Below are 13,534 nucleotides of genomic sequence, written 5' to 3' on the forward strand. Positions count from 1 at the left end.
CAGTTTTACTGTTTACAATTGCTCATGCTTAAAAGTTAGATTTTGGTCATAATTTCACTTCAGCTCCTAATATAACATGGGTTATCTTTGTGGCTAGGACATAGGGAATAACTGGCACAAGCAGTGGGTCTAATTTGCTGTCTGAGGTTAGGAGGCAAAAAGAGAAAGGTGAGAAAAGGGCTAGAAATGGAGGGGGCAGGCTCATGTGAGGCCTTATTCTGGGCAAGATGCGAGTCTAGACAGTAAAAGGGAAATGCCGTCACATAGCCTAATGTATCTCTGCTTACAACATGATATGCCTACACTGCTCAGCAAGTAAGTGTATCTCCACAAAACAATGCAATGACTTTTCCCCATTGAAAATGAACATGCTACATGATCTGCAAGTGCAATAATGATATCCTTTGAAAAAACAAATAATGAAATATGATTTCTATAAATGTTTATATCCATTGCAAGTCAAGGTGGAACTGTTTTTAATTACCCTTTTAACCTGATTCATGCACTTTAACAAATACATTGTGCAAGTTAAGACTATTTGTCAATTCAAAATAAACATTACTGCCGAAATGTCCATTTCTTGGCAAACAAATTCCATGTGTTACCACCTAAAGGTAGTCAACTCATAAGCAAGCTAAGCATTTGACTGTAGCTGAAGTGTGGAAAGTGCAGTCGGCAGACAGGCAGGCTATTACCTTTTGAAATACAACATGACAGAAATAGACTGGCTTGAATACCTTGCTGGGGCCATAGAGTTGTCGTTGTGTCCAATGAGGACTTAACAGAAATTGTGTTTTTAGCCACACAGTATTTTTTAATCACTCCACTTTATCCATTTAGGGAAATGCACAGGGTCAAGCTTAACATGTGACCTCATCCACTGACTTCCTCTGACTCATGAAGGGTAACAAGTCAACAAAATGCCCCCCCCCCCCCACGCCCCATTTCGGCTTAATATCACATCAACAACAGCTGCATTGGTCCTAAAACTAGACTACCCAGTCACACACTTTCATGTCCACAACACGGCCTTGTAAACAAAGCTTGAACAACAAGAATTAGCCCAGCCCCGTCAAAGTCATATCAGTCAGCAGACATACACCCGACCTCCAGCTACCAATCTTCACTTCAGGGACCGTCGCGCTAATTTGGAGTTGTGTGATGCAATGGGCTATATCCAAAAGCTTGTTTCCCCGGGTGACAGAGGCAAAATGAGTCACAAGCTAAATTTTAGTTGATGGTAAGTACACCACACCCATCTGTATTGTCTCTACAAAGACTCAAAGTATGAGTATTGATGCCATCTTTTCAAAGGTGCCTAACAGTAAAGAAAGGGTCAATGAGAGAGCCTATCAGCCCTCACTGCTTAGTTACAGAAATAACCAATGACAGTGTCCATTTCATCCTGCTGCCCTGCCACTCGACACCCACTGGTTATTCCAATGTGAGCTAGCTAGCTGCGCTCTGTGTTGCAGCTCAGTTTGGCCACACCGACTTGTGCGTCTATTTTGGTATCTTCTGAGCTGGCTATCAGGACCCCGGCCACACCAGTGCATTTGGACATGGATCTGAGGGCTTGACTCACTTTGGTGAGTTTTTCTTTGTCTCTTTAACTTCAAGAGAAAGACTTTGTTTTCATATTAAATGACAACCGCTAACTAGAATTTATTCTCAGCAGGTGATTCTGCATTGGAGTCTACACTGAGGATTTTTGTTTGATACTACAGTCTAGAGTGGGCTGTTACACTCAGCATGAAAGACCCATCACCAAGGTGAGGGAGCAGTGTGATTATAAGAAAGTTTACAAAGACATGAAAAATACTGAGGGCCAGCAGGCAGAATATAAGCTATAATAAGTTAGACTTGGGCTTAAAAGTAATGTCCAAAAAGACCTACAGCACAAGGGCCCCAGGATTTTATTTCTATAAAATCATTACACATGCATAGCGTCATATCATATACACCGATATTTACACATCTTTAAGGAAAATTATGTTCCAATGGTTACGCCTATATACAGTAGAGTTATCTGGGCTACTTCATACCTTGGGTATAAATACACGAGCAGATGCTGGGAAAGTACCGTTGTTGCTAACTGATCTCTGGTTATGGGAGCTAGTAGACTGTTGGCGGCCAAAGTCTCCTGGAAAGCCAAAACATTCTCCAAGTCAGGCTAAAGATACAGTAAAGTCACTAGGTTCTGGCAAAATGTACCTGGTCTGTTAGCTTCTAATAGTAATAATTATGATAATAATGATTTGTCTTATTGGCTGTTGTAAACCTCTATTCAAATCCTCCTTGACTGTGAACATAAATGTCTTGACAACCAAAAACTGCTTTCAAACTCTACACTTTTAATGCACAGTTAAAAACAAAGACATCATTGAATCGCTGAATGTCTGGGTTTATATTTGTCTCTGTCTCATCTGCTTATAAGGAGAGTCATGGTTTTGCATATAGTTGAAGAGTTGAGTTATATGCCAGTGGCTATGCTCCCAGGTCAGGACACATAAATGGGTTAATGAGCTATTCTAAGACCTCACCCAGATAGCTAAAGTAAGCTACAGTAGAGCAGCTGCTGCTGAGGCGCTATGTGACTGATGTCATGATTTACGTGTATTTCCTGCGCTCTGTGGTGTACCTGCAGGATATCAACATTGTTCTGTAGCTTTGCAGAGGATTTGTCTATACAAAAACCTATTAAATGTGAAAAATACTGTATATGATTGCATTTGAAATGGACCAATGTGAAGCGTGGGTCTTCGATTTGAAATGCACACATGAACAATAAAAATGTTCATCCTGTAAATGGATTAGTTCTCATAGCCATCAACAGTATGCTTAGTGCTCACACCTTAAGGCACCATACAGTGCTTAAAATAGCCAAGTGCATGGCATGAATTGTTGGTCTGCTGCCTGCATAGTGACAGCACAAAACATGTCTTGTACACAAAGGTCATCGTCGAAACTACAGAGTTCAAAACCTTTTATAGTAATCATCAAAGAACCTTTTGTGAGTTTTTGAACTGCACAAATTCTGGAATGATAATTACTTACAATGTGTGAGTGAGCATATTGGTTTAAAATCACAACATTTAAACACTGACACTGACTGCACTGTCTCGTTTTTAGGAAGTAAACACATCCCACCACTTCCTCAACCTGGGCTGGACGAAAACCAACGGAGCTGCAGAGCTGCAGGAGCTGTAGAGGGGGCAAGACAGGTGATGCACGAGACAGAAAGAGAGTTGTTGACATCATGACCTGTGTGGAAAAGCGACACATGAGCCATCGGGTGGGGAGCATGCTCCATCATCGCTTCCCCAACGGCTTCACCGACTTGTTGATGGACGAGACCGATCGCGAGGTCAGCACTCTCACCGATCGGGCCTTCCGAAGTCTCTGCGTCGGAGATGATGCAGCCTACAATGACGAGTTCTCATATGGATACTCGCCTTTCAACTGCCACAAACCTTTGGTGGGGGAGCCTCTTAAAAAGACTCATCATAAGGAGTCTAAAAAGCAAGGGCAAAACAAAACAGACAAAAACTATGCCCAGCAACAACATAAGAATATATCCCACATATCGTCTTTCCTCAAGGCATTAAGTGCTACAGAGAAAAGCTGTGAGGGGATGTTAATCAAAAATGGAGGTATGCCAGACACTAACGGGGAATCATGGGATAAGTCTGCACTTCGCAGCATCCAAAGAGAGCTATCGGATTTCTCCTCGGATTATCACACCAATCTCACGGATGGACATTACGAGAACCGTCATAGGCATCGCTCGGTTGACGGTTCGTCAAACAAAGCAGGCAAAGATGCTGCCCTTCCCTCTGAGAAATTATCAAAGAGCCAAAATCGGAAATCCACCGTCAAACTAAGGAAACTTAACATTAAAAACTTTTTCCTCCACAGTGAGTTCAGTCCTTTCCAATCATGGAGAGATTTTAATCAGTTTCCCTTTGGTCAAGAGGAAACCTCTATTCTCCCCACAGATAATATCCCTAAATGGTACGATTTGCCTTTTTACAAGGAGCTGACCGAGGCACACAGAAAAGAGACTCAGCATACAGAGGAGGCACAGTCATGCCAGAAGGCAGCCCCTCCTCTTACTGCTCCTAAACCCATCCCTCCCCTTCCTCCCCCAAAGGTTCTGCCAAAGCCCATAGCCACTCCGGCTGATAAAAGGTGCTCATCAGACGGAGGAGATGGGAGTGCTGCCCCCTGGAGGCGCAACAGGTCCAGGGCAAAAAGTGTGATTCCCGTCAATCAGCCTGGGCTACCACCTCAGGAAAACAGTTCAAAAACTTTGGATGAAAGTCTTTGGCTGCTCAAAAAGGAAGCTAGATGTGTGGAGGTGAAAGCCGTTGAGGAAGTCAGCTCTTTGGCGTCAACTCCATTCAGCATCTGCCAGCTCATGACTCCCCTCATTCCCTCCAGACAACCGACAGAAACATCGGAAATCCTCCAAACTATCCTCTCGCCCGCTGCTCTCGACCTCCCACAAAGACCACACTCTGAGGCCAAACTGACCCCTGAACCTCCAGTCAAGCGGGACAGCTACAAATCACTCGCCTCGAGCATCCTCTTCAACCTCAAAGACAACAGGAAAAGGGTGAAAAGCCGTTACAGCCCTCCGAAATTCAAAACATTAGAAGTGCCTGAGGGTGGCACCCAATCTCCACAATCAGATCATCTGAAATATCCACAAGCTGGCTCTGAGGGCTATGCATCTGGCTTAAGCACTCCGGCTATTTTAAAAGATGGACATGCAGTTTGCAGTCCTGTTTTGGAATCTAACAGCACCCCAACTGTTGCTCTTATCAAGTATGATAGTGACAGACCTCTTTCAGGTGATTATTTGTTATCAAATCTCTTGCAACCCAAAAGAGACGCTGCAGGTAGTCTTGGTGAGGAGAATCCCATCTCCCCCTTCACGCCATTAAAAAAGACCAAGAGTCCCAAGGCTAAAAAGCAAAACTACCCATCTCTGAATTTGTACAAGAAGGCCAGCCCAGTGGACAGTGATATGAAATATCTTCTAGTCCCTCCAAGTGAGGCAAATGAATTTTCACCACTCACGCTGAATAAAGACCTCTCACCATATGCACTGCCAACAAACAACGGGCTTTCGCCAAGTAATTTAAATGTCAACAAAGATCGTTCGCCCATAATTTCACCCCATGCACTTGAGAAAGAGTGGTTGTCATCTCATGTATCAGTAGGGAAAAGAGCACCAAATGTACCAGACAAAGCAAAACGACTTGTGACAGACATTAAAGAAAAAGACTTCAGCTCCAAGGAAAAAGATACTTGTGGCCAACCCATGAGTACAATGGATGTGATCAGAGCAGCAAGGGACGCAATTAGTGCAGCCAAAAATAAAGCTTTATCTGCAACTCAGTCAGATAGCATCAATAAGCCAATTTTAGACACAGAAGAACTGAGGGAGAAAGAAATACATAAGAAGGTTGCCCATTCAAAAGAAATGTTTGGCAGCAAGAGGGATAGTTCAATACCAGAAAACAACAATGTTTTATATCAAAGTAGAAATGAAGCAACCCTGGTAGACAAAAAAGGTAAGGTCAAGAAAGAGCCCCCGCCAGTTCCAAAGAGAAATTTTGCTAAATCTGATATTCAACTCTCTCTTGACAAAAAGCAGAAACATAATGATGACAAGCTCACTAATGGGGATTCGGAGGATGCAAAACTAAATTTATCACCAAATGAAAATGAATCTGTCCAGAAACAGGCTAAACTCAAATATGTATTCTCAGCCAGACAGAATAATTACATAAAACATCAGAGATATGCAGTGACGGATGATGAACAAGGAGAGGAGTTTCAGGACGGCGATCTGAATGTGAACGCAGGAATGGATGTGGATAAGGATAAGGAGACGATGCCACTCAGAGAAATGAGAGATAGTGGGCATATCATTAATGATTTGCATGCTTTGAAAGAGCTGGAGAGAGCAAGGCTTGGCGATCGTGTTCTGGAGAACGTGAAGAACAAATTAGGTTTTCTTAACATAGATGAGGAGGCGAGGGCTAAGAATGATTTGATCTCAAGGGAGCTAAGGAACATTAAGAAGGGCATGTTGTCTATGAGAGGGAACACAACGGCTAAGAAAGAACTATTTGCACAGAAAGAGAAGGACCAGAGCAAGCAGGAGACTTTCACAAAGATAGATGCCAACGTCATAGTAAACAAAGCACTTATAAATGATAATTATGACAGAGCCAAAATGGCACTCGAAGAGATCATCTCAGACAGGCAGAAGAGAAAGAATAAATTCACAGAGCAGGATGCAAATCTAATATTTGATGAGAACACTGATGAAAGTTATGTAACAAGGGTAGAGCAACGTCAAAACACCATTAAAGAGTCTATGACAGAGGCCAAGGAGAAACAAAATGGCAGCACTCTTGCACTAAAAGAGAAAGATTTAAAAGAGAGGTTAAGTGATCTTAGAGACCACAATCACATGAGACAGATCTTGTCACAAACTGAACCTCGACTTGGTGAGACTCACAGATCAGGTGATAGGTTAGCGTTACCTGGCATGGACAAAACTGATGATCCAAGCTTTGAATCAGATGAGGTGAATTTAAGAAACGTAGTGAGACAGATTTCTGAAGAGAGCGGAGAGAATCGGACGAACCAAAATGATGGCAAAAAGGGAGACGTTCCTCCCGTTCCTCCTAGGAGCAAAAAGGGAGGCAGTAGAAGAGATGAAAGTGTTTCTAAGGATACAGATAGTTTGAAATATGTAGTAGAAGAGGATATCTTTAACAAAGATGTAAAATGTGAAAATGACGAGGTACGCTTAAAAGAGATGAGTAGTACAGGCTCAGGAAAACAACAAGTATATAGTGACCTGCCCACAACAGAATCCAGTCAACATGACACCAGTCCTGTGAAAGAGAGATGGGATGTGGTAAATAAACCAAATTCAAAATCTATTACAGTAACTGATGGAGTTATATGTGATTCTATGTTACCTTCAAAATACCCACAATCTGAAAATAGATTGTGTTTATCACCAGAGTTTAAAGGAAATGACAAAAAGGCAATTAACTTGCAAGCAGACAGGAGCCCCATTAGGGAAGCCATATTTGAAAATAGCAATGTCAGGGCAAAGGAAACACCCAAGGTAAAGCGGAAGGCTCCTTTAAGACCAGACCATTTAAACACACCAGATGACAATGTAACTAATAATTTATTGTCAGAAGAATCTAACAAAATGAATAGAGCTATTGAGGAAATAAATGTGGGTGCAGAGGCTCTTGGTGAAACACACAGGGATATACTATCACCCTTACTATTGGTAAATGGTAAAAGTGTCAATCAGAGCCCACCTGACCAAGCCAGCTTGTCATCAAAATCCTCCTACTTCTCTGTGGAGAGTACTGTGAACAGAAATACTGAGACAGAGTCAAATGTTTACCACTCTCTGGAGAACTTGATTGGAGAGGAGGAGGAGGTTGATGAGGTGACGCGGAATAGTTCACGAAACACAAAACAGGATTCGGACAGGACGGAAGCTGAATATTATTCTTTAAGTGACCATGAAAGTGAGCCGGTGGTTGTTGAGCGACAGATAAAATCTCCCCAAAAAGAGACAGAAGTACCATACAAGGACAGCAAAGAAAAGGATAACACCACCTCAGATCAAAGCGTGACTTATGATGTAAATAATCCAACACCAATGTCACCTTCCAACACTTTCTCACATAGTTTGGGGATCCCTGCCTTATTTAAAGTCAAAGACATCACTTTGGGTAATAAATTGATAAAGACTGTACAACCATGGTCACCAAGAGAGAGTCTGAGCGGTTCAGAGAGGGGAGAGGAGTTAGATCAAGTACAGGGAAATCCAGAGCTCCCTGCGGCCAATGAACCTGCCAGCAGAAGTAGCACACCTATCCCAGATGAAATTTCCAAGCCTAACGAGATTCCATCGAAGAGTTCACCACCACTGCTGTTGTCTCCTTTGAATCTGCAAAGTGAAAACCCAAAGAAACCACAAGCTGGAGGATTCCTTACTGTCCCACAGGAGGAAGATAGATTGTCTGGGGTGAGTCCGTCATCTGAAGGTGTGGAGAGTTTAACAACCAGCACAGCCGACACCGCTGATGAGATGGGAAAGACCGCTGAAGTGTCAAAGGTTCCCAGTGAACGGTCTGGGTCCACCTGCAGTGGTAATGAAAGCCAAACAGGGCTGCCTAAACCACCAGTTGTCTTACCCAAATCTGAAAAGGCTGTTCTCAAAGCCATAAAGCTGGCAAATAGAAGGATGAAGAAGGAAGAGGCCCAGAAGTCCTCCCACAGGTCGTCTCAAAGCGGCAGCAAACACAGGGTGGATAGACACAAGAGTGACAAACCTGAGCACAAAAGCAGCAGCAGTCGAAGTAGCGAGAGCAGTGAGAGAAATCACAGAGAAAAGACAGAAGATAGTCATCGTCACAGTGAAAGTCACCATGGCAAAACCAGTGATGATCAGAGTGAGCAAATACCCTGTGAAGGAAGAGGCCACGGCAGTGAAAACCACAATCACGACAGAACACACGTGCGCCACAAGACTCGGAGACAGAGCCATGATTCTGTGGTAAGCAGTACCGAGAACAATGAGGCACTACCCAGTGTTGCAACAGGAAGGCAAGGCCGCAGCAGCAACAGACACATTCGCGATAAGCCAGAGCAAAGACCCTACAGTAGTGATAGAGTCATCAGTAATGTACCTGTGTACAAAGCTCAGCTCAGCGAGAGACCCACGACGGACAGGCCAATCAACCGATCACAAAGCATCGATAGGTACTTGGGAGATCAAGTGGAGCGCAGGCCCAGCGCCGATATGTCAGTGAAGGAGAAGCTTGATCCGAGGACCCAGCGCATTGAAAAATCCATCATGGACGGGCTTCAGCAGAGAGGCAGAGCCAGAGAAAAGGCAAGCATAGACACCCCAATCAGAAGGAGTCACAGTATTGATTCGTACCCTAACCCTGACCCTTCAACCCTCTCCCGGCAGTCAAGCCACACCAGCCAGCTTTCTCGCCAGTCTAGCATTGAGCACGCCATCGTTACGCAGTCCTTTCCTATGACCCAACGTAAGCTCCTCCAGGATCCAGACTCTGGGCAGTACTTCTTTGTAGACATGCCTGTACAAGTCAAGACGAAAACCTTCTTTGATCCTGAAACAGGAAGCTATGTGCAGCTGCCAGTCCAGCCGCCAGAGGGTGCTGTTCCTCAGGCATCCCCCTTGGAAGTTTTGACCCAACCTCTGGTTGTTTACCACAGCTTTGTACCGGTGCCTCTGTCTCCCATGGCTCAGAAGGCTCCTATCCAAGCCTCTCATATGGAGCCAAGATTGAGGCAAATGCACTGTAAGGACGGACATCCGTATTTAGAGCCTGTCTATGGTCAACACGACCACATGTTAGGGGAGTTTCTAGGCACTGAGGAGGTGGACTGTCCAAGCTGATAGGCTATGAGGATCGAAACGAAATAAAATTTACTTATTTTGAACAGTGTGAGAGCATTTCAGGTTGGATTTTCCATTCAAAGTTAAGCGTTTGATCTTTTTATTGCTTTACTTGCCTTAACATGGGACAAAGAAGCTGCCCGGGCTTTGCAAAGCTACTCTTGAATTGGTTTTGTGAGGAGGAAGGAGTTCAAATTGAGTGTAATTAATTTGTGAATCAATGACAGTTGAATGCTTTTGTTTGAATGTGGGTTAAATTATATGTGTAAGATAATGTGCAATTTTTGAGAAAGATAAGGGACATGGGCGATCCATGTACATAATGTATTTAAGTGTAAACAGAGCGGGTAAGCTTGATTGTAAATGTGGAATATTTATTGTAAATGCTGAGTTTGTTATATACAACGACAGTGGTATTGGGTTCTCCACTGCTTTTTAGTTATTGTTTTTTTCTTTTTTATTACCTGCAAAGTTTTTGCGTTCAGATTTCTTTTTTCACCAGACAGTTTGCAGTCACTTAAGTTGTCATTAGAGATACTTGAACACAGATAGAACTTACTCAAAAAATTGTCTTTTGTATGCTATTGACTTTAACTGATCATGTCCACACAACTTAACATTAAAAACATATTGCATGCTCAAGTTCAAATTACGGTTACACTTATTGTGTTTGATACAAAATCATTTTCACTTTTAATGCCTAAAAGCTTGAACTGGCATTGTTGCAATTAATATTTTTTAATATGCCGAGATCATGAAGGAGAATTGGTTTTGTAAGTTTGTTGCGTTGGCATTTCTCTAAACTAGAATAAAGCAGGGCTGTATTGTGTCTGTGATCCATTCCAATAAATAAAAAAAAACCTGTCGTTACAGACTTTTATTGTACTGGTGTCATTAATTTCATTTCATCTAAAGCATATTACTTTTTAATATACTTTGTAACTTTTATGATTGATCATTTAAATGTAATATGATTACAAATAAAAGTTACATTAGTTTTACATAATGCTCACATATTCACAAATGTTTATTACAATTTTGGTAATTAACTCCTTGATTAAAGTGGCTTTCACTTTGTGTTGATTCTAGCGGCCACTTTGGACGAAAGCGGTAGTGTTTTTAGCACACCGGCTGTCGTAAAAGTCTTCTCTTTACGGTGCTGTATTACCCACTGTAGTTTACTGAGTTAGCATTACTGGGAGGTCATATGGTTGCAATGAATATTTTTGCTCAGACAGAAAATCATTCATTTACAATAAAAGAATTCATTACGGATGCATCGTTGCATTTCAAGTGTTGCTTACGGTAACTTTGGATGTATCGTGAGCTAAACCGGGTATCACTGTCACCATGTCATGAGCCAAAGCATTAAGAGATTGTTGTAGCAACCAATGTAATAATAACTTATATTATTATAGCGCATTTCATGAAACCCACAAGTACACAAGTACAGGGAAACAAGTGAAAAGAAAAAATGCTTGCTCTTGGGGGAATTACTAGAATTGTTGGGACTTTATAAATTATAGAGTGTGGTCTAGACCTACTCTATCTGTAAAGTGTCTCGAGATAACTCTTGTTAGGATTTGATACTATCAATAAAACTGAATTAAAAATAGTAGGCCAACACAAACATGGACTGATATGAAAATGGGCGCTAAATGGAAGGGGGACATAATTTAATGTCGGCTACTGACGTACCACCACATTGTGCATTGTAAAGTTATTTTATGAATGAAATAGACATATTACATTCCCGAGGGCCAATTCGGGGTGGGTTTGGAATCATTTACATTCCCGTAATTGTCTCCAACTGATGAAAGCCGGGCCGAGCTATGACTCGCGTTTTTCCCTTTCCCTTTTAGCGTTTAGTTGTTCTTCGTTTAATTTCCTTCTTTTCTGTGATGGCCCTGTCCCAGTATCAGCCATAACTACATCAGATAATATAACACAACTTCTAAAATAACATTAAAATACAATTAGGCCTAAATAAAGAAATCTCCTGCTACCTTTTACCTGGCTGAATACACTGACGCTGGCTTTTCCGGTGTTACAAAGAAATCTGTGACCCTTTAGTTCTACATTTGTTCTACAAGGATGTTTCTAATTTGAATGAATGAAGGTTTAAAGTGGTTCTTTAATTGCCCTGGCTTAAGATTTTGTGTATTTTGTCAGTTTTTGCAAACTATAAACTACACCAGTAGTTTGTTGTAAACAGAATTACAACAGTGGAGCAGGTTTGTAGTCTTCCACCATACCTCTATCTCGCCATCTGCTGGTTAGTTACTGTAATGACAGAAGTGAATGAGAAAGTTAACAGCAGTATTTGTGTTGCTTTCATTTACCAATCTGCACAACTACATAAATAGGAACTAAGTCAAAAGTTACTGCAGATTCTGTTTGGAAAATTCTTTCTGTCTGGATGACGCTTAACATTTCCTCACTAACTCTTTTGAATTACAGAGGTTCAAAAGGGCCCGAAACTTATTCACCATCCAGCTGCATATTCTGCTCGGATACTAAATGAAATCTAAAAATGTAATACTGTTTCTAACCTAACCAAAAAGCAAGTACCGACATCATAGTGAGTTAAAAACTTAATCCGAAAGAAGAAGTGGTATTAGATTATTTATGAACATGGGCTGGCTAGGGATACCCTAACCCTAATTATAATGGGCACTGTCACCAAATCAAGGCCCTCAAGAAGACTTTTAGGTGGTTCCACGGCCCTTAGTAAAACATGTTATGATTCAACTTCAGTTTGAATTAAGTAACACCCCCTAATCCATAATTAAGAACAAAACCTAATCTCAACTAAGGATTCTAAAGATTTTTCTTCTCTGGCATCCAGGTCTATTTGGTCATCCTCTCATGAGAAGTTTGGGTATCCTAGGATTAAATAAACTAGACTTCCCTGACAAAACCACACCATAGTTCAGTACAAAAGTAGTTTTATTTGAAATAACCAGAGGATACGGGAAGGATAGGGTGTGGGTCATGTTCGGTAGGACGTTGAGGGTTCGAGGAGAGGGATGGAGAATTGTGTTGATTGCCGGGGAATAACAGGGTTGAACAGAGTCGTGGTGTGGCTGAACATCTGGGAACCCGGGGGCAAAATTTAGGATGGGGGTACGCCTCAAAGAGCTTATGAGTTCTTCATCCCCCAGGGGTTTGAGTCCAGAACCTTCGTGTCCAAAGGCAACGGTGTTAATCACCAAGCTGTCGGGATCCCCTACTTAAGTGAGCAACGAAAAGAAAAAGGATTCGGGGAGGGGAAGGAATGTTAGAACTGAGACAAACGGGGGAGAGAGGGTTAAACACACGTATTGTTGCTGTCAGGTGAAAACCTTGTATGTCCAAAACCGTTAAGGACACACAGTCAGACAAAATCGCCTCATCACTGTTTAAGTATTTGTGAAACCCACAGACAGACGTAAAGGGTGAACAACAGCATTGATTTACGAAGAAGAAATGAAAATGATGAAATATAGAGATATGTCGTTTCAGCCCGACAGCGACGAGATACAGGACTGGACAGGTGATTTTATTAGTGAGTCACAGGTGGGTCAATTAGTGAGAAGTGTGGTCTTGTTCCTGAACCTAATGCTGCGTTCCAGACACAATTTTTTGGCCCGTAAGTTACGACTTCAAGTCATGACTCACGACTTGGTAGCGTTCCAGGCAAAGTCACGACAAACACTTCTAGGTAGCGGCTACCTAACATTGATGTTAGAAGGCGCTAGCTGATACTAGCGATTTCTAGTCTGCGACATATTTAGGGCTTCATTTAATAAACATAACCTGTAGTAGTACACAATCGTATGCGTGTAGTTTTGATTACAATGTGTGGAATTACTTTACGTTGCCCGTTTATGTCTATTTCCATTTCTCACCGCTAATCTGTACAGCATCAACAGGGGTCGCCATTGTTGTTTGTGTGACATCAAAAACTGTAACTGTAACTTTCACGGGTAGAAGGTTGTGAAAACATGGGTTACGGGTTGCCTGGAACGCAGCATTAGTTCTAATAACTCCATAAAGGATCACGGA

General features: G+C 42.1%; 1 protein-coding gene across 4 annotated transcripts; it reads left to right on the forward strand.

Annotated features, from left to right (window-relative positions):
• The first annotated feature begins 1,069 nt into the window (after positions 1-1,069).
• LOC120550958 (cardiac-enriched FHL2-interacting protein) lies at positions 1,070-10,361 on the forward strand. 4 transcript variants are annotated; one of them, XM_039787970.1, is made up of 4 exons: positions 1,070-1,240; positions 1,476-1,589; positions 1,676-1,772; positions 3,133-10,361. In XM_039787970.1, exon 4 carries the CDS (start codon positions 3,260-3,262, stop codon positions 9,485-9,487), a length of 6,228 nt encoding a protein of 2,075 aa, XP_039643904.1. In that variant the 5' UTR covers positions 1,070-1,240; positions 1,476-1,589; positions 1,676-1,772; positions 3,133-3,259; the 3' UTR covers positions 9,488-10,361. The 4 variants fall into 4 exon arrangements, with proteins under 4 accessions (XP_039643904.1, XP_039643905.1, XP_039643906.1 ...); XM_039787971.1 differs by having other exon boundaries at positions 1,679-1,772; XM_039787972.1 differs by lacking the exon at positions 1,676-1,772.
• Positions 10,362-13,534: the final 3,173 nt, after the last annotated feature.

The sequence above is a fragment of the Perca fluviatilis genome, chromosome 21, assembly GCF_010015445.1.
Source record: "Perca fluviatilis chromosome 21, GENO_Pfluv_1.0, whole genome shotgun sequence".
In the NCBI taxonomy this organism is placed as follows: domain Eukaryota; kingdom Metazoa; phylum Chordata; class Actinopteri; order Perciformes; family Percidae; genus Perca; species Perca fluviatilis.

Coding starts and splice junctions, on each gene's coding strand:
- LOC120550958 (XM_039787970.1), top strand. CDS start 3,260: ATGACCTGTGTGGAAAAGCGACACATGAGCCATCGGGTGGGGAGCATG.